The 21494-nt window shown below is 46.3% G+C and overlaps 1 protein-coding gene across 1 annotated transcript in view; it reads right to left on the reverse strand.

The window, feature by feature from the left end:
- Positions 1-21494, reverse strand: part of LOC140187827 (phosphatidylinositol transfer protein alpha isoform-like) — a 77424-nt gene that overhangs the window by 39950 nt on the left and 15980 nt on the right. Inside the window, exon 2 of the mRNA XM_072243617.1 lies at positions 10974-11004. Within this exon, the coding sequence (XP_072099718.1) occupies positions 10974-11004 (31 nt within the window). The remainder of the gene's footprint in view (positions 1-10973; positions 11005-21494) is intronic.

The raw sequence follows: 21494 nt of genomic DNA on the forward strand, positions 1-21494 counted from the left end.
GATAGAATGGATGTGGAGAGAATGTTTCCTATAGTGGGGGAGGCTAGGACCAGAGGACACAATACAAGGACTTCCCTTTAGAACAGAGATGAGGAGGAATTTCTTTAGCCAGAGTTTCGAGAATCTGTGCAATTCATTGCCATGGACGGATGTGGAGGCCAAGTCATTTAAAATAGGGAATAATAGGTTCTTGATTAGCCAGGGTATCAAAGGCTACAGGGAGGAGGTAAGATGATAAATTAATATATCAGCCATGATGGAACAGGGAAAAACTCAATGGGCCAAATGGCCAAATTCTGCTATGTTTTATGGTCTAAACAGCTTGTGAAGGTTGCCAGCACTGTACAGAATATCTAAACAGCTGGCATAATGAAAGGAAATGACTGCTCTCAGGATGAACAATGCTAATGACAAGATAAAAAACACTGACCGAGCCGAGGTGCCGACAGGCAGACCCAAAATACAGGAGTGTACTCACACCTACAGCTTCACCTTGCACTGACTATGCAGTGGACTGTGGATATTACAGACATTACTCAGGGAAAGGGAAGGATAATCAGAGCTTTAATCATAAATTCCTCTCAAAGCATGATTATGCTAAGGCCTTAATACTGTGATACAGCTCAGAGCCGGCAGTACGTCACTCCTGTTATACACAATCAGGAGGAGTGGCCCAGTAGCATAGTGGTTAGTGCAATCATATTACACAGCGACTCTCGTTCAATTCTCCCACTGTCTGTACGGAGTTTGCATGTCCTCAGTCAGAGCACTCCAGCACAGAAACAGGTCCTTCGGCCCACCTACTCCATACTGAAGCATTAATCTGCCTAGTCCCATCAACCCACAGCTGGAACACTGCCCTCCATACCCGTCCCATCCATGTCATTATGTGCCCTGTGGTATGACCGCCACTCGGTGTCCTGACCATGACAGATGCTCTGCTTTCCTCCCACATTCCAAGGACAAGCGTGCTAACAGAGCGTGATGGGCCATGCTACACTGGTGACCATACGTGGCACCACCTGTGGGCTGCCCACAGCACATGCTTTGCGTTGGTCCTAACAAACACATTTCACTGGATGTTTCGATGTACCTGTGACAAACAAAACTCATCTTTGAAAAAACAGAAAAAGTTGGTAAAATTCAGCTCAGATAGCTGTCAGTTCTGATGAAGCATCTGGAACCTGAAACGTTACCCGTTTCTCCTTCCACAGCCTGACCTGCTGTGTTTTTTTCCAGCACTTCTATTTTGGATTTCCAGTGCCTGCAGTTATTTTCACTTGCAAATGACTTCAAAGTTCAAAGTATGTAGACTGTATACAACCTCAAGATTCATCTTCTTGCAGGCAGTCACAAAACAAAGACCCAATGGAACCCATTAAAAACCCAAAGACTGTCAAACACCCAGTGTGGAGAAACAAACAAATTGTGCAAACAAAAAACAACATAACACACAGAACATGAACTGTAGAGTCCACAGTCACAGAGCCAGTTCAGTGCTGAGGGGAGTGAAACCGGTCCAGGGCCCGATGGCTACAGGCCACAGTCATAACCAGTCCAGTGCTGAGGTGAGTGAAGCTGGTCCAGGAGCCTGAAGGCTTCAGGGCAAAAACTGCTCTCAAAAATGCCGATGTGGACCCAAGACTCCTGCATCAATGGTAGCAGCCAGAAGAAACGCAGGCAGTAGTGAGCTGAAAACTGGTTCGTCCTCTGCCCTCGGCCTCAACACCTTAATCATTTAAATCTAGCTTGGCGCTTAAATCGGCTAAGCATCTGTTCATTTTCACTTTTGAGCTCAACTTGATAAGGTAGATGGGAAGAGCCAGTGAAAATGAAGGTGATGGAAGCACCTTCCTACACACAAGGAAATGGAAGCCTTGAGTGTTTCCTCAAAAAGCTGGGAGCCCGATGGACTTTCATCAGGAAGGTCTTGTTGGATAATCGAGAATATACAAAAGTTGGGTAAAGGAGACAAGAAGCTGAACAGACAAGACAAAGACTGGGAGTGTCTTGCTCTCAGAACATACAATAGAACAGTACACACCCCTCAGCCCACAATGCTGTGCCAACCTTTTAACCTACTCCAAGATCAATCTAACCCTCTCCTCCCACAGTCCTCCATTTTTAGTTCATCCATGTACCTGTTTCTTCAATGTCCCTGAAGTATCTTCTAATGTATCTGTATTCCAACATGGAATGCAGTATTTCATGTATCCACCACTAAGAAGCCTAGCTTTGACATCTCCCACCAACCCTCCCCCCCCCCCTGTACTTGCCTCCAATCACTTTAAAGTTATCAGCCCCGTGGTAGCTATTTCCATCCTGGAAAAAAGTCTCCGACTGTCCACTCTGTCTATGCCTTTCATCATCTTATACACCTCCATCAAGTCTCATCTTTCTCCGCTCTAGAGAGAAAAGCCCTAGCTTGCTCACCTATTCTCATAAGGCACGTTGTCTGGATTAGAGAGCATCCTGGTAAATCTCTTCTGCACTCTCTAAAGTTTCCACAACCTTCCTATGAGGCGACCAGAACTGAGCACAATATTCCAGTGTGGTCTAACCAGGGCTGCAACATTACCTCACGGCTCTTCAACCTAACCCTTCAACTAATGAGGGTCAACACACCATACGCTGCCTTAAATACCCTATCAACCATGTTCCTTGCTGAGAAAATGAAGGGACAGATTGCAGCTCTGAGTGGGATGGGACCTCGTACACAAGCTGACAGCGTGAGAGCATTCTGAAACAAAATTCAATCAGTCTGTGCTGCTAAAAATAGACAAGTTGCTTTAACAGACATCATCTGGTCAGAGGTTGGTGGGCAGGTCTGAAGGAGAAATCAGAGAGAAGCATTTCTATTTATAAATTGGTTATTTATTTATTTATTGACATGCAATTCAGAACAGGCCCTTCCAGTTCTTCGAGCCACACTGCCCAGCAACCCCAAATTTAGCCATTAATCACAGGACAATTTACAAAGGACAATTTACAATGACCAATTGACCTACTAACACACATTCCTAGCTGCAAGGCAATGCTGCAGCTCGATAAAACCCTGGTTCGACCACCAGGGTTGCTGTGGTAGATTGGCAGATCTACCAGGGTAGATTGTTGTGTTCGGTCCTGGTCGCCTCATTATAGGAAGGATGTGGAGCTTTAGGGAGGATGCAGAGGAGATTTACCAGGATTCTGCCTGGGTTAGAGAGAGTGTCTTATGAGGAAAGGTGGAGCAAGGTAGGACTTTCCTCTTTGGAGCAAAGGAGGATGAAAGGTGACTTGATAGAGGTGTACAAGATGATAAGCAAACAGTGGGTAGCTGAATGACAAGCTCTGAGGAACGAGAGGGACACCAGAAAGTAAAACAAAGTTTAAATGCAGTGCAGAAGCAGGCAGAACATGACAGTGCAGTTCAGGACCTTTGGCCCACAACGTTTAAAATTGTGAAGAGTTGAGACAGTAAATAAGAATCAATTCCAATAGCGGTAAGATGGACCCTGGGCGGGGTGGGGGGGGGGGGGGTGATGGCAGGGACAATGGACCTGACTAGCCCTTGACAACAAAGATTAAAGATTAGGTTTATTTGAAACAGTGAAATATGCCATTTGTGTCAATGACCACAGTCTGAGGATGTGCTCTTTACCTGTCTATCAGCTCCCACTTGGTGGTGCTCCTCCTTCCCTTTCTCCCAGTCTACCGATCACACTCGCCGGTTTCTCACTTCATCCCCATCCCCGACCCATCAACATCCTCACCTCGCACCTACCGGCCTGTACTTCTCCCCATCCCCCACCTCCCCCCTTCCTTCCTGTCCTGCTGAAGGGTCTCAGCCAGAAACTTCCACCGTTTATTCTCTCCACAGATGCTGCCTGACCTGCTGAGTTCCTTCAGCATTGTGTGAGAGTTGCTCTGGATTTCCAGCACCTTCGGAATCTCCTGCGTCTACATTCCCGCCGCTTTCCCCTCCACCCGCTCGCACAACGAGAGCGTGGGATTTAAAGATTACAGCACAAAGGGTCAGAGCAAGCAAATCAGCTTTGAGCTGGTGGTCAGTGCAATCAGCTCAGCAAGCACAGTGGCGATTCAGATTCTAGTACACCGAGGATCATGGATGCCTAGGAACGAATTAGCAGGCGGTAATCTAATCAAATAAACCAGGATTACAGCACAGCCACTAACTCCCTTTCAGGTACTTAGCCTTTGCAACCCTCCAGTTACATGACATGCAGTCACGGCTGAGATCGGGACCCACTTCTTAAAGCTGTTCAGTAATTATTTATACAAATAATTTTTAAAGAGCCTTTCAATACAGAAGTCAGTTGGTTGAACTCCCAGCACGGAACGTGCTCTTGATACCCTTCCCAAAACAGTTCCACAGCAGTCATGGGACAAGCCTGGGAGACAGAATTGGAAGAAGGCTCGTTACCAGACATATATCGTGAATTTTTTTGCGGCAGAATTAGGCCATTTGGCCCATTGAATCTGCTCGCCATTTGATCATGGCTGATCGTTTTCTCCGCTCCTCAGTTGGAACACTACAGCACGGTACCGGCCCTACCTACCTCTGCCATCCTCCTCATACTGTCCTGCAATCACCGTACAATTACGCCCCTCCTATTAGCCATTTCCACCCTGGGAAAGTCTCTGACTGTCCACTCCACCTATGCCAAGCCACCTCTCATCCTACAACACAACAGTGCAATACAAAAAAAAGTTATTGCAAGTTACACTAGCAAATATATAAAAAATAAACAGGGCAAAGTGACAGCAAATAGTGAGGTAGTGCTCAAAGGCTCATGGACTGTTCAAAAATCTAATGGCGGAGAAGAAGAAACGGTTCCTGAAACATAGTGCGTGTCCCCTCGGCTCCTGTACCTTCTCCCTGATGGTAGCAATGAGAAGAGGGCGCATCCTGGGTGGTGACGGTGCCCAATGACAAATGCCGCCTTCTCGAGGCTCCGCCTTTCGAAGTACATTTTTAACAATAAACTTACTTTCAACTTTGAATACTGCTCAGAGTTCATGTCGAGTGCACAACACAGCAAAGCCCACTCTACTCTGTGGCATGGTTTAACTTCAGAATCTTCCTGTTCAGAACAGGACCTGATGAAAGGTTTCGACACAATGTTGACAATTCCCTTCCTCCTGCTGATCTTGCTCAACTACTTGAGTTCCTGTGATAGCCTGGTCACTTTGAGTGGGTTACAGATACTAGGAGACAGTATCCTGGACACCCCAAGAAAATCAAAAGCTGTCAGCGGAACCGCCGGATGAGGGATCGATAACACAGTTAAGAGAAATTTGGATAGGTGCATGGATGGGAGGGTATGGGGGGGCTATGGCCCAGGTACAGGCTGATGGGACTAGTTCAGCATGAAATAGTTGGGCCGAAGGGCCTGCTTCTGTACTGTAGTGTTCTATGTACTGTATCAGTGTCTACAGCTTGCTCTCCACATTGTACTGTCCTGGCTTGCGTATCGTGTAGACAGCCAGGACACAACATCCATGGACGACCCTAACCAACGGAGGCCTCTGGGTTCTGTGACTCTAAAACTGAATCTATGACAAGTATTTAGCAAAATGATCACAAACTACCATGAGGAAGAATATGGTGACAAAATGGCAGTGCCCGTAATGCCTACTGTGCCAAAATCTTTCACCTTTAAAATCAATTCAAGACTTCTGCAGCAGTGAATTCCATCGGCTTCCTCAGCTGACATCAGCCTTACGACTGTGGTGGCAGCTCTCAGCTTCTCACTGTACCTGTCAAGCCGTGTCAGAGTTGTGTACAAGTTCACTTCACCGGTTCATTGGCGAGATGACGGCAGTAGTGCGGACAAGGGCCTCATGCCAAGGCTGCAGCTACCCAGGAGATGGTGTGGCATGGTAGGTGTCCACGCTGGGCTGCGAACCATCCCCTCCCATCAGTACTGCCCTCCAGCACTCGCTTGGTGGAAGAGGAGGTGGATTGTATGTCTACAGCCAATCTTTATCTTAGTGCATGATAATCAGACTGCTGTGGGCTTGTTCTTGCCAGCAATACACCAATCTACAGAACATGGCACTCAGATTTGGGTTATATTATTTTCTTCTGTGACTATGTTTCTGCTATTGTACATATGCCTTGTGCTATGTATGACCGTTGGGACTGTTTTGCCCTACGATGAACACAGTTTCATTTGGCTGTATTCACGGGCATTCAGGTATGGTTGAATGACAATTAAAGTTGAACTCAAAGTCTCAATCCTCTAGGCACAGCAACAACCTTGCACTCAATGTTAATTAAATTTAAAGGCATCCGTTAGTCTTGCTAGACCATGGATCTGCACCTGGAAAGTCTTCACTCTCCAGGGCGCAGGCCTGGGCAAGGTTGTATGGAAGACCAGCAGTTGCCCATGCTGCAAGTCTCCCCTCTCCACGACACTGATGTTGTCCAAGGGAAGGTCATTAGGACCCATACAGCTTGGCACCAGTGTCGTTGCAGAGCAATGTGTGATTAAGTGTCTTGCTCAAGGACACAACACGTTGCCTTGACTGGGGCTCGAACTCACAACCTTCAGGTCGCTAGTCCAATGCCTTAACCACTTGGCCACGTGCCCACACAACGTCAATAAGACCAAAGAATTGATTGTGGACTACAGGAAGAGTAAGACAAGGGAACACACATCAGTTCTCAGCGAGGGATCAGCAGTGGAAAGCGTGAGCAGTTTCAAGACACAGGGCATCCACATCTCTGAGGATCTATCCTGGGCCCAACATATCGATCCAATTACAAAGGCAAGACAGTGTCTATTTCAGAAGACAACTGGTACGTCACCAAACACACTCGCAAATTTCTACAGATGTATTGTGGAGAGCATTTGAACTGGTTGCATCACTGTCTGGTATGGAGGGACAATCGCATAGGACCGGAAAAAGCTGCAGAAAGTTGTCAACTCAGCCAACTCCATCACGAGGACTAGCCTCCCCAACACTGAGGAAATTTTCAAAAGGTGATGCCTCAAAATGGCAGCATCCAGCATTAGAGATCCCCATTACCCAGGACGTGCGCTCTTCTCATAGCTACCATTGAGGTGGTGGTACAGGAGCCTGAAGACCAGTGATTGAGAAACAGCTTCTTCCCCTCCAGCATCAGATTTCTGAATAGACAATGAACCCATCAACACTAATCCATAATTTTGCACCATATTTTATATTATATATATATAGTAATTTATAGTTTTTATTATTATGCATTGCAACATACTGCTGCTGCAAACCAACAAATTTTGCAATGTATGCAGGTGATATTAAACCTGATTCTGATACAACCCCAGTCAATCTGATACACAACAGCCATGCCATCCCAAGAAATTAGTGTGGTGAATCTCTGCTGAACACTCTCTTACGGTGAATCTATCCTTCATTTAAAAAGGTTAGCTTTATTTGTCACGTGTATACCAAAACAGAGTGAAATTCATTGTTTGAGTCAACAACCACAATCTGAGGATGTGCTGGGGTCAGCCCCAAGTGTCATCACATTTCTGTCACTAACACAACTCACTTACCCTGACCCCATGTCTTTGGACAGTGGGCGGAAACGCACACAGTCACAGGAAGAACACACAAACCGGTGAAATTCGACTCTACACTCCTGTTATGGCAAGTCTATCCATAAGGAGACTAAATCTGCACTAAACCATGATGTCCCTCATTAGATATCAAATTCTGAAGTGGAGGACCAAGGAACTGAAAGCAAATTGGAGACCTAGCTGACAGGCAGAGACAGATTCCATTCGGCAAGAATCAAGTTTAACATTCCAGTTGTGAACTGGAAATATGCGGCTCTGCTGCCGTTGTATTAAACTAGGGTGGTAGTGTAGCATAAAAAGCCAGCACGATCGCTTTACAGCGCCAATCACAATTCCGCCATTGTCTGTACAGAGTTTGGACATTCTCCCTGGGACCACATGGGTTTCCTCTGCGTGCTCTGGTTTCCTCCCACATTCCAAAGATGTACAGGTTAGGATAGTACGTTGTGGTTATGCTATGCTGGCACTGGAAGCGTGGTGACACCCCCCCCCCCCCCCCAGCACATCTTCAGATACAAACGATGCATTTCACGCTGTTTCAAAGTACATGTGATAAATAAAGCTAATTGCTTAATCAATCGTCTCTATAACAGGGCAACCGAAAGTGTCCACAGCTCCGAGTACAATCACACCGTACTGTAAAGGTGCATCAGCGCGGCATGGTACGCAGCTTCCAATCAAGTCTCATCAGAAAGTGCAAATGAGCAGTTCCGCATGCCGTAGCTCCTCCTCTGTTAAGCTAGGAACCCTGTCAGTGCCTCTCGTGAGCACCATGTAACACCAAGTGAAAGCTTCTAAAGGCTGACACTGAGACTTCAGTGATGACCAGCTACAGTCTGAGCACAGAGAGGACTCCCAGGACAGTCAAAGCCCAGCATCAAAATGCATCTTCCACAGCACCAGTACACTGGAAAATATCCTAAAGGATTGTGAACGAGACAAACATTAACCATCAGCCACACGGAAGACTTTCAAGGATGTTACGTCTGATATTCCTGCATATTTTCCTCCAATCATTTTAACATCATGCCCCATCATATTGGCCATTTCTGTCCTGGAAAAATATCTCCACCGTCCACTCTATCTTTGCCTCTTATCATCTTGTACACCTATCAAATCACCTCTCATCCTCCTTCGCTCCAAAGAGTGAGAGCAGTTAAAGAAAGTGTTATAGGTTTTGCAGACCTGGGTGATTTACCCCCAGTTCGCCCATGAACCAGCTCACTCTTTTCTTCTTGTGTCACTTTTTTCTTCAGGTGGCTGGGGTCCTGTCAGAGTGCATGATCTACAGTTCAGACCTCAGTTGTTCATGGGTGCTGGGCTCTCGCCTCGGACTCACTGAGCAGCCTGACATTTTGATATCTCCAGATGTGGCCTTCGGGTGCGGGCCTGTGGGCGGCTCGATTCCTCATCAATGTTGCCGACTGGAGAGTCGTGGGAGATGGAAACAGCGAGACAGCAGGTGGTGTACGATGCTGTTGGAAGTGTTCTCCAACACTGTGAGTGACAGTCTGTTGGTCCTTGAGTCAGGGGACTCAAAGCAACACGGCAGATTTTAACATCGAAACAGCAAGCTGTCGGTCTCCCCTCTTGCTGTTGCAGGAGCAAAACCCCCTCTCCCCTCACTAGAGAGCGCCTGTCTGAGATGTCGAGGTGCTGGGATGGACAGTAGATTTGGGTAGACTCTAGATCATGGTCTCAGTGGGCTTTGCTGTCCCTGCTGCCTGTGTGTGGGAAGGGGAGGGGGGCTTCGGGGTTCTAACATTTTGCCATTCATTCGTTTCAGTTGTTTCTTTTCCTGTTTTGTGGATGTCTGTGAAGAGCAAGAATTTCAGGTTCTATACTGTATACATTCTGATGATTAAATGGTTTCACTTACTATCAATGTAGCAGTATACAACCTGAAATACTTAGTCTTTGCAAACATTCACGAAAAACAGAAGAACCTCAAAAGAATGGATGACAGAAAAATGTTCGGTTCCCTCTTCCCTGAGCAAAGCATCAACTGCCCCCTCCCAGTCCAGCAAAAAGTGTCAGCACCCACCATGCAAAACCAAAGCGAGACCATAATCTGCAGTCAACAGTTCGACATGCCACAGGCTCTCTCCCACTATTTTCACGGTGAAAGCGGAGACTGACAGTTGCTTTTACGATATTACAGTTTGCCGCGTTGCTTTTTATTCCGAGATTCATCGACTCGAGAATCGGCAGCAAACTCTCCCACCATTGAGAGAAAGAGAGACCACTGTCGCTCAGCTACAGAGACCTCCACCCGCAGCATCTGCCACCGCAAAATCCTGGCGTTCCTTCTCCACGACACCTCAGTCGGCAGTACCATCCTGGAATCGGTTGTCCATAGGGCCACGCAGGGCTGCACCCGGTGTCTTCCATGCCGTGGCTGGAGAACTGAAAACGGCCAGTCAGTGAGCTCCCAGTACGGGAAGTCACCATGAAGAAAATGCAGCTTTGAGTGCCGTTGCAGATCAGGGACCTCGATAGAACCCCAGCCACCTTGAAAAGGAGAAAAGAGACATTAAAGACAGGAATTTAAGTTGTTTCCACAAATGAGCTCAAAGAGGCAGCCATTTTGTATCTTGAAATTTGCCTGCTTACAGGCAGCCACAAAGAAACCCGAATAAACCAATTAAAAAAAACCATTGCGCAGAGAAAGAGGAAAAACAACAAATCGTGCAAACAATAGAAGCCAGCCAACAGTATTCCAACCAGAATGTCCCTAGATCCACTCCTGGAGCAGGCAGAGTAGGCCCAAGCCTCAGTCCCAATTCATCACATCAAAAACACAGCAGCCTCAGCGCCACAATATGCTTGGTGCTTGGAGTATTCCAACCATTGAAGAGAAAAGCCTTAGTTTGTTCAAATTTCCTCATAAGACATGCTTTCCAATCCAGGCAGCATACTGTACCCTCTAAAATATCCTTCCTACAATGAGCCAACCAGAAATGAACCTGATAGTCCAAACATAGATTAACTAAGGTTTTGTTGAGCTGCAACATTACCTTGTGGCTTTTGAACTCATCCCTCTAATGAGGGCTAACACACCACGCGCCTTCATTACTGCCCTATCAACTTGTGCGGAAACTTTGAGTGATCTATGGACATAGACTGCAAGATCCTCCATTCACCCACCTGCAAAGAATCCTGCCATTAATCCTGTACTCTGTCTTCAAGTCTGACCTTCCAAAGCACAAAGCAGCAGAGAGATTTAAAGGACAAAGATTTTAAAAGGGAGGCTACACCAGGCTGTGAGCCGGCTTGTCAGCTGAGAACAGGAACACTGGGTGAAGGGGACCTGCTGTAAATTAGACACACGATGACAGGATTTGACATCAATACCACGTCAGGAAGTAAATTCTACTGAACAAACAGGACCAGGAGATCACTCACCTCTTCCACAGAGATTGGAAGGACTACTCGACTGAAAGAGAAGAAAAAAAAAACACATAAGCATCTGGAGCTGAAAACAGAACATATATTAATCACACAAAAAAAAAAATCACAAAATCCTGGAAGCGTTCAAGTCAAACAACAGCCGTGGACAGAGAAAGTTAACGTCAAGGCAATGACCTTTCATCAGAACAAGGAAAAGTTTGAACCTTGAGAGTTATTTGCAGAGGCAGGGAAGAGCATGGAGAAATCAGAGAAAACATCCGTGATTGAATGGTGTCCAAAAGAAAATGACTTCAGTTATCTGTGAGGTGAAGGCTTGTTAATGACAGCTAACGTACAAAATACTGGAGGAACTCAGCAGGTCAGACAGCATCTATGAAGGGGAAATGAACAGTCAACGTTTCGAGCCGAGACCCTTCATCAGGACACTTCTGTGGAAAAAAAAATAGCCAAAGGATCTTAGACCAAAACATCAACTGTTTATTCCTATCCATAGATGCTGCCTGACCTGCTGAGTTCCTCCAATATTGTTCTGATTTGCAGCATCCGCAGAATCCCATGTTATGACAGCTAATCCGTCTGGAGATGTAAACAGGGAGATGGATGCAGGGGGTGAGGAAAGGAAGGAAAGGGCCCAATCTGTGAGACAAACTAGTAGTTGCTGCAAATCCAAAAAAAGCAGTGCTGGCAAAGCCCAACAGGTTAGGCACCGTCTGAGAACAAACTGAGCTCAGGCTGATATAGAAAGGCCAGTCATCTCTAACACTGTCTCACAGCAGCTTGACAGCTTCACCTGATGGAAGATGAGATGATGCTCCTGAATTTATGTTGGGCTTCACTGGAGAGGCATCACTCAGTGCTTCGGGCAGGAGGTACAGAAGCCATCCCACACCACCAGGTTCAGGAACAGCTATTATTCCTCATTCGTCAGGCTCCTGAACCAGTGAGAGTAACTTCACTCACCACAGCTGAACTCTATCTAGGACTGAGACTCGCTTTCACAGACATTTTGCCAGTGGTGTTCCAGTATTTTTTTTTTGCATTGTTTGTCAATCTGTAGATTCTATTGCATTTCTTTATTTTTCCTGTAAATGCCTGCAAGAAAATAAATCTCAGGCAACAATACAGCAACATATGTACTTCGATGACAAATTTACTTTGAACTAATTCCAATGCACACTCAGGTGGACTGAAAAGACTGCAATTACAATCTAAAGCATGGGTATTTTCCCCAGAACACAAGCTAACATTTAACTCAGGCAATACTTAAAGCAGATTCTGTTTGTGGACCAATAGGTACTTGTGGTTGTATAATCTGTGAATACACTTAAAAGTCTCTTCATTATAAATCAGTCTCTTTCGTCCAGAGGCTTTTTGCTTTCATGTCTGAGGTGCAACATCTCATGTAGCCTCCAACCTGATGACATGGTCCACTCTCCTCTCCTATCAGATCTTCTTCAGCCCTTTACCTTTTCCACCCATCATATTTACTCCATCTCCCTCCCCCACCTGGTCTCACCCGTCAGCTGTCAGCTTGGTACCGCTTCCCCTACCCCGACCTTCCTATTCTGTCTTCTTCCCCCTTCTCTTCCAGTCCTTGAGGATCTCACCCGAAACGCCCCCTCCATACATGCTGCCTGACCCAAGTTCCTCCAGCACTTTGGGTCTTACTTTTCCTTTGCTTCCTTGGTTACCGATAAAGGTTTAGACAATCCTATGAAGTATACTTAACTTCTACTTCGAGAGAGTCAGGTGCCTTCAGATAAACCTATTGAACAAAGTCCAAGACTTATCTACTATTGGACAACTGTCGGCCCTGAAATTCAATACCTCTGCAGCCCGCCAGGAAATGTCACCTTTCTGTGTGCAGGCTCCTCGGAGAACACATCAATTTCCTCGATGTACAGATCATGAAAGAGTGCAGGTTTCTTTTCCAAAAGCGGTTCCCACTACTGCCGATGTAAAAATTAAAAATGTACAGTTTGAACAGAAAGTCTGAAAGCAAGGACACCAGTATCTGACCCTTCAAGAGTCTATCACCAGAGCAACACTGCTTGTGTAGTTTGCCTGCAGCATCATGCATGAAGGTGCAGAGCTGGATTACCGGGATGCTGCCTGGATTGGAACAAATGTCTAGAGATTAACATCAACCTGTGCCTCACAGTCCTTCTTCAACCATTACTATGTTCAGATCTGGTTGCTTCATGAGGCAATCTACCAGGATGCTGTCTGGATTAGAGAGCAGACACACCCAGCCCTGAAGCACCAGGCAAGGTTATTTGATTCCAAACAATTGGTTTATTGATCATTACAGAAAGTCTCTCTGGTGCTCCCTGCTCCCTCCCCTCTCCCTTCCCCTTTTCCCCAACCATGATACCTTTCCCTTTGCCCCCTTCACACTCTCAGTCCACAATGAAGACCCATATGAGAATCAGGTTTATCACTCATGTCATGAAATATGTTTTTTTTTGCTGCAGCAGCAGTACAGCGCGATATATAAAACTACTATAGTACTATATATACCCAAAGCTGTTGCACAGTACTGTACGTCACCATTCACTACCATGAGATTCATTTTCCTGCAGGCATTCAGAGGAAAATAATAAAATAGGGATAGACTTTATGAAAAACTACACACTGACAAACAACTAACGTGCAAAAGAGACAAATTGTGCAAATAAAAAACTGGAGGGCCATACAGGAGGGAAGGGTTAGATTGATCTTGGAGTAAGTTGAGAGGTGGGCACAATATTGTGGACCGAAGGGCCTGTACTGAGCTGTAATGTTCCATAACCACTCCTGGTAAAGGTGCTCGTGAGCAAGCCCAGCAGCTGACAGAAAGCAGAAAATTGCTGGAAGTGTTCAGAAGATCAGGCAGCAGAAACAGGTAATGTTTCAAATGGAGGCACAAAGGAACAGCAGACGCCAGAATCCGGAGGAACAAGTTACCTGAAGGGACCTGGCACGTCAGGCTGTACCTATGGGAGGAAAGGAACTGTCGATGTTTTGGGTCAAAACCTGCTCAGCTAATATTCTCAAAAAATGCTGGTGAACGCAGCAGGCCAGGCAGCATCTCTAGGAAGAGGTACAGTCGACGTTTCAGGCCGAGACCCTTCGTCAGGACTAACTGAAAGAAGAGCTAGTAAGAGGTTTGAAAGTGGGAGGGGGAGGGGGAGATCCGAAATGATAGAAGACAGGAGGGGGAGGGATGGAGCCAAGAGCTGGACACGTGATTGGCAAAAGGGATACAAGGCTGGAGAAGGGAGAGGATCATGGGACGGGAGGCCTAGGGAGAAAGAAAGGGGAGGGGAGCCCAGCAGGTAGAGAGCAGGCAAGGAGTTATAGTGAGAGGGACAGAGGGAGAAAAAAGGGGGGGGGGGGAATATATTAAATAAATAAGGGATGGAGTGTGAAGGGGAGGAGGGGCATTAGCGGAAGTTTGAGAAGTCAATGTTCATGCCATCAGATTGGAGGCTACCCAGATGGAATATAAGGTGTTGTTCCTCCAATCTGAGTGTGGCTTCATCTTTACAGTAGAGGAGGCCGTGGATAGACATGTCAGAATGGGAATGGGATGTGGAATTAAAATGTGTGGCCCTTGACAGTCCTTCCAGGCGAGGCGACACTTCACCTGTGAGTCAGATGGGGTGATATACTACGTCCGGTACTCCCGATGCAGCCTTCTATATATCGGTGAGACCCAATGCAGGCTGGGAGACTGTTTTGCTGAACACCTACGCTCTGTCTGCCGGAGAAAGCAGGATCTCCCAGTGGCCACACATTTTAATTCCACGGCCTCCTCTGGTTGGAGGAACAACACCTTATATTCCGTCTGGGTAGCCTCCAACCTGATGGCATGAACATTGACTTCTCTAACTTCCGTTAATGCTCCTCCTCCCCTTCACACCCTATCCCTTATTTATTTTTTTTAATCCCCCCTCCCTTTTTTCCCTCTTTTTTTTCTCCCTCTGTCCCTCTCACTATAACTCCTTGCCTGCTGTCTACCCTCCAGGCTCCCCTCCCCCCTTCTCCCCAGGCTTCCCGTCTCATGATCCTCTCCCTTCTCCAGCCTCATACCCCTTTTGCCAATCAACTTTCCAGCTCTTGGCTCCATCCCTCCCCCCTCTGTCTTCTCCTATCATTTCAGAACTCCCCCTCCCACTTTCAAATTTCTTACTAACTCTTCCTTCAGTTAGTCCTGACGAAGGGTCTTGGCCTGAAACGTCGACTGTACCTCTTCCTAGAGATGCTGCCTGGCCTGCTGCGTTCACCAGCATTTTGTGTGTGTTGCCTGAATTTGCAGCATCTGCAGATTTCGTGTCAGGTAATATTCTAGGATATTTGTAACCCTCATCACCCAGTACATGCCACTTTCACATCGCTACCATCAGGGAGGAGGTACAGGAGCCTTAAAACTCACACACACTTTAGGAACAGCTTCTTCCCCTCCGCCATCTGATTTCTGAATGATCCATGAACACTAGCTCACTTCCTGCAAGCATTCCTTTTTTTAATATTTTCTATTGTAACATTAATGTCTTGCTCTGTACTGCTGCCACAAAACATGTCAGTAATATTGAACCTGATTTGGCTATGCTAGGGAACAATCTCTCAAGGTCGTCTGTTTGGTCCCACAAATGCTGCCTATCCCGCTATTTCCAGGATCTATTTTCACTTCACAATTCCAGCATCTGCATTATTTATCCTTTGTATTTAAAGGATGAGACGTTGCTTTCCAAAAACTGGTGGCCTGAGGGTTAAAGGAATTAAGGACTCCGGCCAATGTTTGGCTTACAGCCATCCCTTATTAAAGAGCTGGGGGATTCAGAACTCTGTGTCTGAACCAGTTTGAGCAGAGGGAATCTCTGATCTGATACAGAGGAGCCCTTCCACTGTAAGACATTTTGGTGGAGGGACTTGCTATTGACAGCACAATATCCCTCAGCTGCCAAGACCACATGCAGGATATCGCACTACTGCTGATTTCAGCAAGTTTGGGCGTTCTACCACTTGGCCAGCAACCAGCTGAGCAAAACACAGGCTGGAAAATCAAGTATATACTGAGGGATTGTGCAATGTATTTGTTTTAAATAGCAACAAATAACCATGATTTTAATTCAAAAAGATAAAATCTCTGCTTCGGTAATAGTGCTCCCTACAAACCTCGAAGACTTGGACCTCAGAAGGGAATTACTCAAGGGCTGTCCCACCACACCACCAACTCCACCCTCCCAACACATACTTGCACTGAGAAAAACAAACACCATGGGCAAAGCACACCCAGGATCACGGCTCCTGATCCTGATCTACGTTCAAAGTATCCTGACTGGCTGCATCATGGTCTGGGACAGCTATTCAAGTGCGCTGGAGAGAGTAGTGGACTCGGCCCAATCCGTCATGGACATGTCCCTCACCATCGGGAGTATCTACAGGATGTGCTGCCTCAAGGCGGTAATATCCACCATCCGGGCCAGGCCATCTTCTCACAGCTCTCTTCGGGCAGGTAACACCCCAGGCCATCTTCTCACAGCTCCCTTCGGGCAGGTAACACCCCAGGCCATCTTCTCACAGCTCCCTTCGGGCAGGTAACACCCCAGGCCATCTTCTCACAGCTCCTTCAGGCAGGAGGGACAGAAGACTGAGGTCCCACACCACCAGGTTCTAGGTTCAGGAACAGACACTCTCCTTCAACCTTTGGTTCTTGCACCAACCGGCAAAACCCTCATCACTGCAATTTAGCAAAACCACGACTAGTCTGCACTTAAATGAACTTTTCTTCTGTTCCACTTGTCTTTCTTATAGACATTGTACATAATTTAAATTTAATTTATGCTTTTGTCAATGCTGCTTATACATGCTTACAATCAAGGATCACCTGCATTCACCTTTGACATTTACATCTGACTGTGTGGGTCAGGGCACAACACACAACAAATTTAACAAATTTCATGACATGTGCGGATGATATTGAACCCGATTTCGAAGCACAGGCTGCATACCACTGTGTCAAATTCTGCTCGCACTTTCAGAAAGTTACAGTGATCCCTCACGTACTGCAGGACAGATTCACTCCACAACGCCAGGGAAGAGGGGAGCTCAGCTGCAATACTGAAGTGGAGAAGACAATCCCCTGCCTTGGAGCAAAGACGGCTGAAGGAAGATGCGACAGAAACATGCAAGCTTAACCACAGTTAACTGAGGGCACAGGGAACGTAAAGACAAGAGATTCTGCAGATGCTGGAAAGCCAGAGTAAAACACACACAAAGACTAGTTCATGAACCGGGAGCCTGTGCAGGCTAAGTCATTAGCAATATCTAGAGTATAGGTTGATAGCTTTTTGAATAGCAAGGGCGTCAAAGGTTGTGCAGAGAAGGCAGCAGAATGGGAGGGAGAGGGAAAATAAATTGAATAATAGAACAGATTCGATGGGCTGAATGGCCTATTTCTGCACCCAAGTCTAATGGACAAAGTTCTGGTCAAATGGAATTAGCAAAAAGCTTCTCACCCATCAGTAGAGGTTATGACTGGTTAGTTAGGCCTTTCAAAGATTCAAACACCAAACAATAACTTGCAGAGTTACAAAGGATATGGGATTGGTAATGATAAGATTTTATTTAGAGATTCAGCAAGTCAAATTACACCTGTGACCAATTAACCTAATCTGGAGGTCTTTGGAATGTGGGAGGAAACCAGAGCACCTGTAGGAAATCCACAAGGTCACAGGGAGAGTGGGTACTATGGTAGTGTAGCAGTTAGTCTAACACTATTTCACCTCCAGAGTTCACTTCCGGTGCCATCTGTAAGCAGTGTCTGTATGTCCTCCCCATGCAATGAGTGGGCTTCCTCCCACAGTTTAAAGACTGGTTCACTGGTCATCGTAAATTGTCATGTGATTAGCTTAGGGCTAATTGGGTTTAATGGGGGTTGCTGGGGCAGTGTGGCTCAAAGGGCTGTAAGAGCCTATTCCGCGAGGAATTTCTAGATAATTAAACGTACAAACACCTTACAGACAGCAGCGGGAATTGAACCTGGGCCCCTACAGCTGTAATAGCGTTATGCCAACCGCTACACTAGAATGCCGCGTTTAATGGGACTGGTACGTATTGAAGGTCCATGCTGCAACAAGACTGCGTGTGCCGTCTTGCTCGTCACGTACACCAGGAGTGGGGGTTCTGACACAAGTGCAACTGGTATGCCTTGACAGCAAAATCCTCCACTTAATTCTAACCATTGTTTGCTTCCAGGCCCTTTATTCCCAGTGAAAATAAAGTCTGCTCAGCAGATTAAAATGATTTATTCAGCTAGCTTTACGGAACACTTATATAACAAGAAATAGGATCAGGACTAGGCCCCTAAAGCCTTCTCCATTCAACGAGATCAAGACTGATCTACCTTGATACTACTTCTCTGCCCCATTCATTCTGCAACCCATTTACATCTGTATTACTGAGTTTCAATGGCCTGCTGAAACAGAATTCTCCACATACACTTTATGAAAAACACAGTGCAGTCCTACGAGAGTACCAGCATTTCAGAGACCCTGACCACCAGGTCTGGACAAGACAATAAAGGGAAATCCAATTCTAATCTCTCAGTCCAGTCCGTTGAAAATTTCACTCATGCTACCCCTCACTTTTCGAAAGTCTAAAAAAAATCCTAGTATTTCACTCAAGCTCTCAAGTACCTGTCAAATCAGGAATCACCGATGCATCTTGGCAGCATGCCCTCAAAAACAAGCATATTCCTTATTTTAAGGTAAGATAAAAATTATATTCAATACATTGGGTAATATTGTTTTCATAAATTTTTAATGTTAAAAAAGAATGCATAAAATGTGGGCCTGAAAATAAGGATTAAAAAAAAAGGGTCAGACACAGGGCGAAACTTCCTTCACACCATTCCATCACACACTCCTGAGGTCAGGCACAGGGTGAACCTCCCTCTACACTGTCACATTAATAATAGGCATCTGTTAGTCTTGTGAGAAGGTTTCCAGGGCACAAGCCTGCAAGGTTGTATGGAAGACCGGCAGTTGCCCATGCTGCAAGTCTCCCCTCTCCACGCCACCGATGTTGTCCAAGGGAAGGGTACTAGGGCCAATACAGCTTGGCACCAGTGTCGTCACAGAGCAATGTGTGGTTAAGTGCCTTGCTCAAGGACACAACACGCTGCCTTGGCTGGGGCTCGAACTCACGACCTTCAGATCGCTAGTTGGATGCTTTAACCACTTGGCCACATTTTTATTTTTTTTATATATATATATATAAAAAAGTAAAGCAAGAAAAACATTATGAGGTAGTGTACATGGGTTCATGGTCCTTTCAGAAATCTGATGGCAGAGGGGAAGAAGCTGTTCCTTTAACATTGAGTGGATGCATGAGGGCATGCCCTGGGTGACAGGGGTCCTTAATTACAGATGCAGCCTTATCGAGGCATCACCTTTTGAAGATATCAAACCCTTCCCTACATCCCACTCTCCTAATGAGGCAGGTGAGAACCAAGCTCCAGTCACTTGCTTTAATGTCTCATGTTGGTCAGTGTTGGAGACTTCATTTGAGAAATTAACTTTAAGAACGTGTAGTGATTGTTATTGGCTCAAGGCACTTTAAGTTATTTATTTGTGACATTTCCATATGCCTGCTGCCCAACGGCCTCTGAGAAGTGGGTGCCATGTAGGAACTTGTGAAACGAGATATAAATTGTTCCTGACAAACACTGAGAATCTTTCCTAGGTGGTTCCTCAGGGCAAGTATGACGCGTTTGCACTTGATGTCTGAGGAGACAGAGTCAGTGAGCCCTGACGGTCAAAGCCCTGGGTCAGGGTGTGTAGGTATCTGTGAATCTGAGTGCGGGTCAGGGACAAACCCCGGGTCAGTAAGTCCAGGGGTCAGAAGCCCGTGGAAGTCTGGAGTTCAAGCTTGTAGATCAAGTCCTGCAGACAAGGGTCTGGAAGCCGGAGGACAGGTGTCTGCAAATCCAGGCCAGGGGCTAGAGGCTGATTGTAGACATAGATAGATTGTATTCCATAAAGTGACACCAGAGACAGGAGTGTCCGTACGTAAGGTGACTGACAGGAAATGATAAAGTAGCGGTGGTTGGGGGTGTGGAGCGGAGGTTTAGTGGGTGGAGGTGAACTGTTTGAGTCTGGTGGTCCTGGTGTGGATGCTATGTAGTGGGAGTGGGACAAACAGTCCGTAAGCAGGGTGAGTGGTATCCTTTATGTTACTGGCCTTTTCCCTATATATACAGTGTATCCTCAATGACAGGTAGGCTGGTGCCAGTGATACGCTGGGTAGTTTTGGCTACCCGCTCCAAAGAAAAAGTCTTGTATAAACAGTAACATTATCAATTTGCTAACATGTTTAATGTATATAGCGAATAAAGTTGATCCTTGCAGAACACCTCCAGCACTTTCAGCTTCTATTGTCGTTACAGTGATACAGCCCGATGACCACTCAGCCCAAGGCACAACCAGTAATTCTGTGATCTGCTCGGCACAAGCCTTACAACTTTTCCTTTTGTCAGTCCTCTCCCTGATGACTTCTCTGCCACGTGATAAGTGGGCCGTCTCCCAGCCCCTCGCTAAGGAAATGTGCAGACATCGGAAATAAATAGGCCAAAGCAAACACGACAGACATATTCCCAGTGTGATGACCATCAATGGCCTGGAGAAGAAACATTTTGGCAGCCATCTGGCCACTTTTAAAAACGCACGCAGATTTTACAAGATTTCTAAATCTTAAATACTGAATGTTGGAAGCTGGGGCTGGCCGGTTCCACCTCTATCTAGTCAGTAGCCACCCTCAAGATACCAGGGTGCCCCTGGAGAGTGCCACCAGCTCTCTGGAGATCTTTAGTGAGTGGTGGGTACTCCAGCCCTGTGGTTCATGGGGGCTACCGGCCTTCATGTGTGGCTTAGCCACTAAGCCCAGCAGAATCATTTCTACTGACAGGAGAAGGATAAAGGCTGGTTACCAGCATCTTAATCCAGTCACTTTCTAGATGGAAAACTGATCTCAAACATCCACTGCCTTGCAGCTATACCCGTTCACGGGGAAGGCTTCACGAATAAATCCCAAGGAAAAATACGGAGCTGGAGTTCCGAAGGCAGTCCTACGTTAAGTTTAATGCTGACTGGTAACTCTTGTGACACCTCTGGTGCCAAACTGTGTTGGTCTCTGCCGTACCTTTGGATTCATTGACTGCATGGAGAAGGGGAGCCTGCTGCACAGACAACAGCTTGCTCTCCATATTGTACTGCCCCATCTTGCGTAGACAGCTAGGAGACAACATCCATTGACCCCAATCAATGAAGGGCCTACTTCTAGTTTAAATGTTGTACTTTCCTCAACTACTTTGCCCGGCAGCTCATTCTATATCCTCACCACCCTCCGGGTGAAGTTTCACATCACTCATCTCTCACAAACTGATGCCCTGTAGTTTTTAGCTCCCCTCCCTGGGAAAAAGGCTGTGTGTTTATACCCCTCATGATTTTATACTTCCTTAAAATCACTGCC

This window comes from Mobula birostris, chromosome 25 (assembly GCF_030028105.1).
Source record: "Mobula birostris isolate sMobBir1 chromosome 25, sMobBir1.hap1, whole genome shotgun sequence".
Taxonomy (NCBI): Eukaryota; Metazoa; Chordata; class Chondrichthyes; order Myliobatiformes; family Myliobatidae; genus Mobula; species Mobula birostris.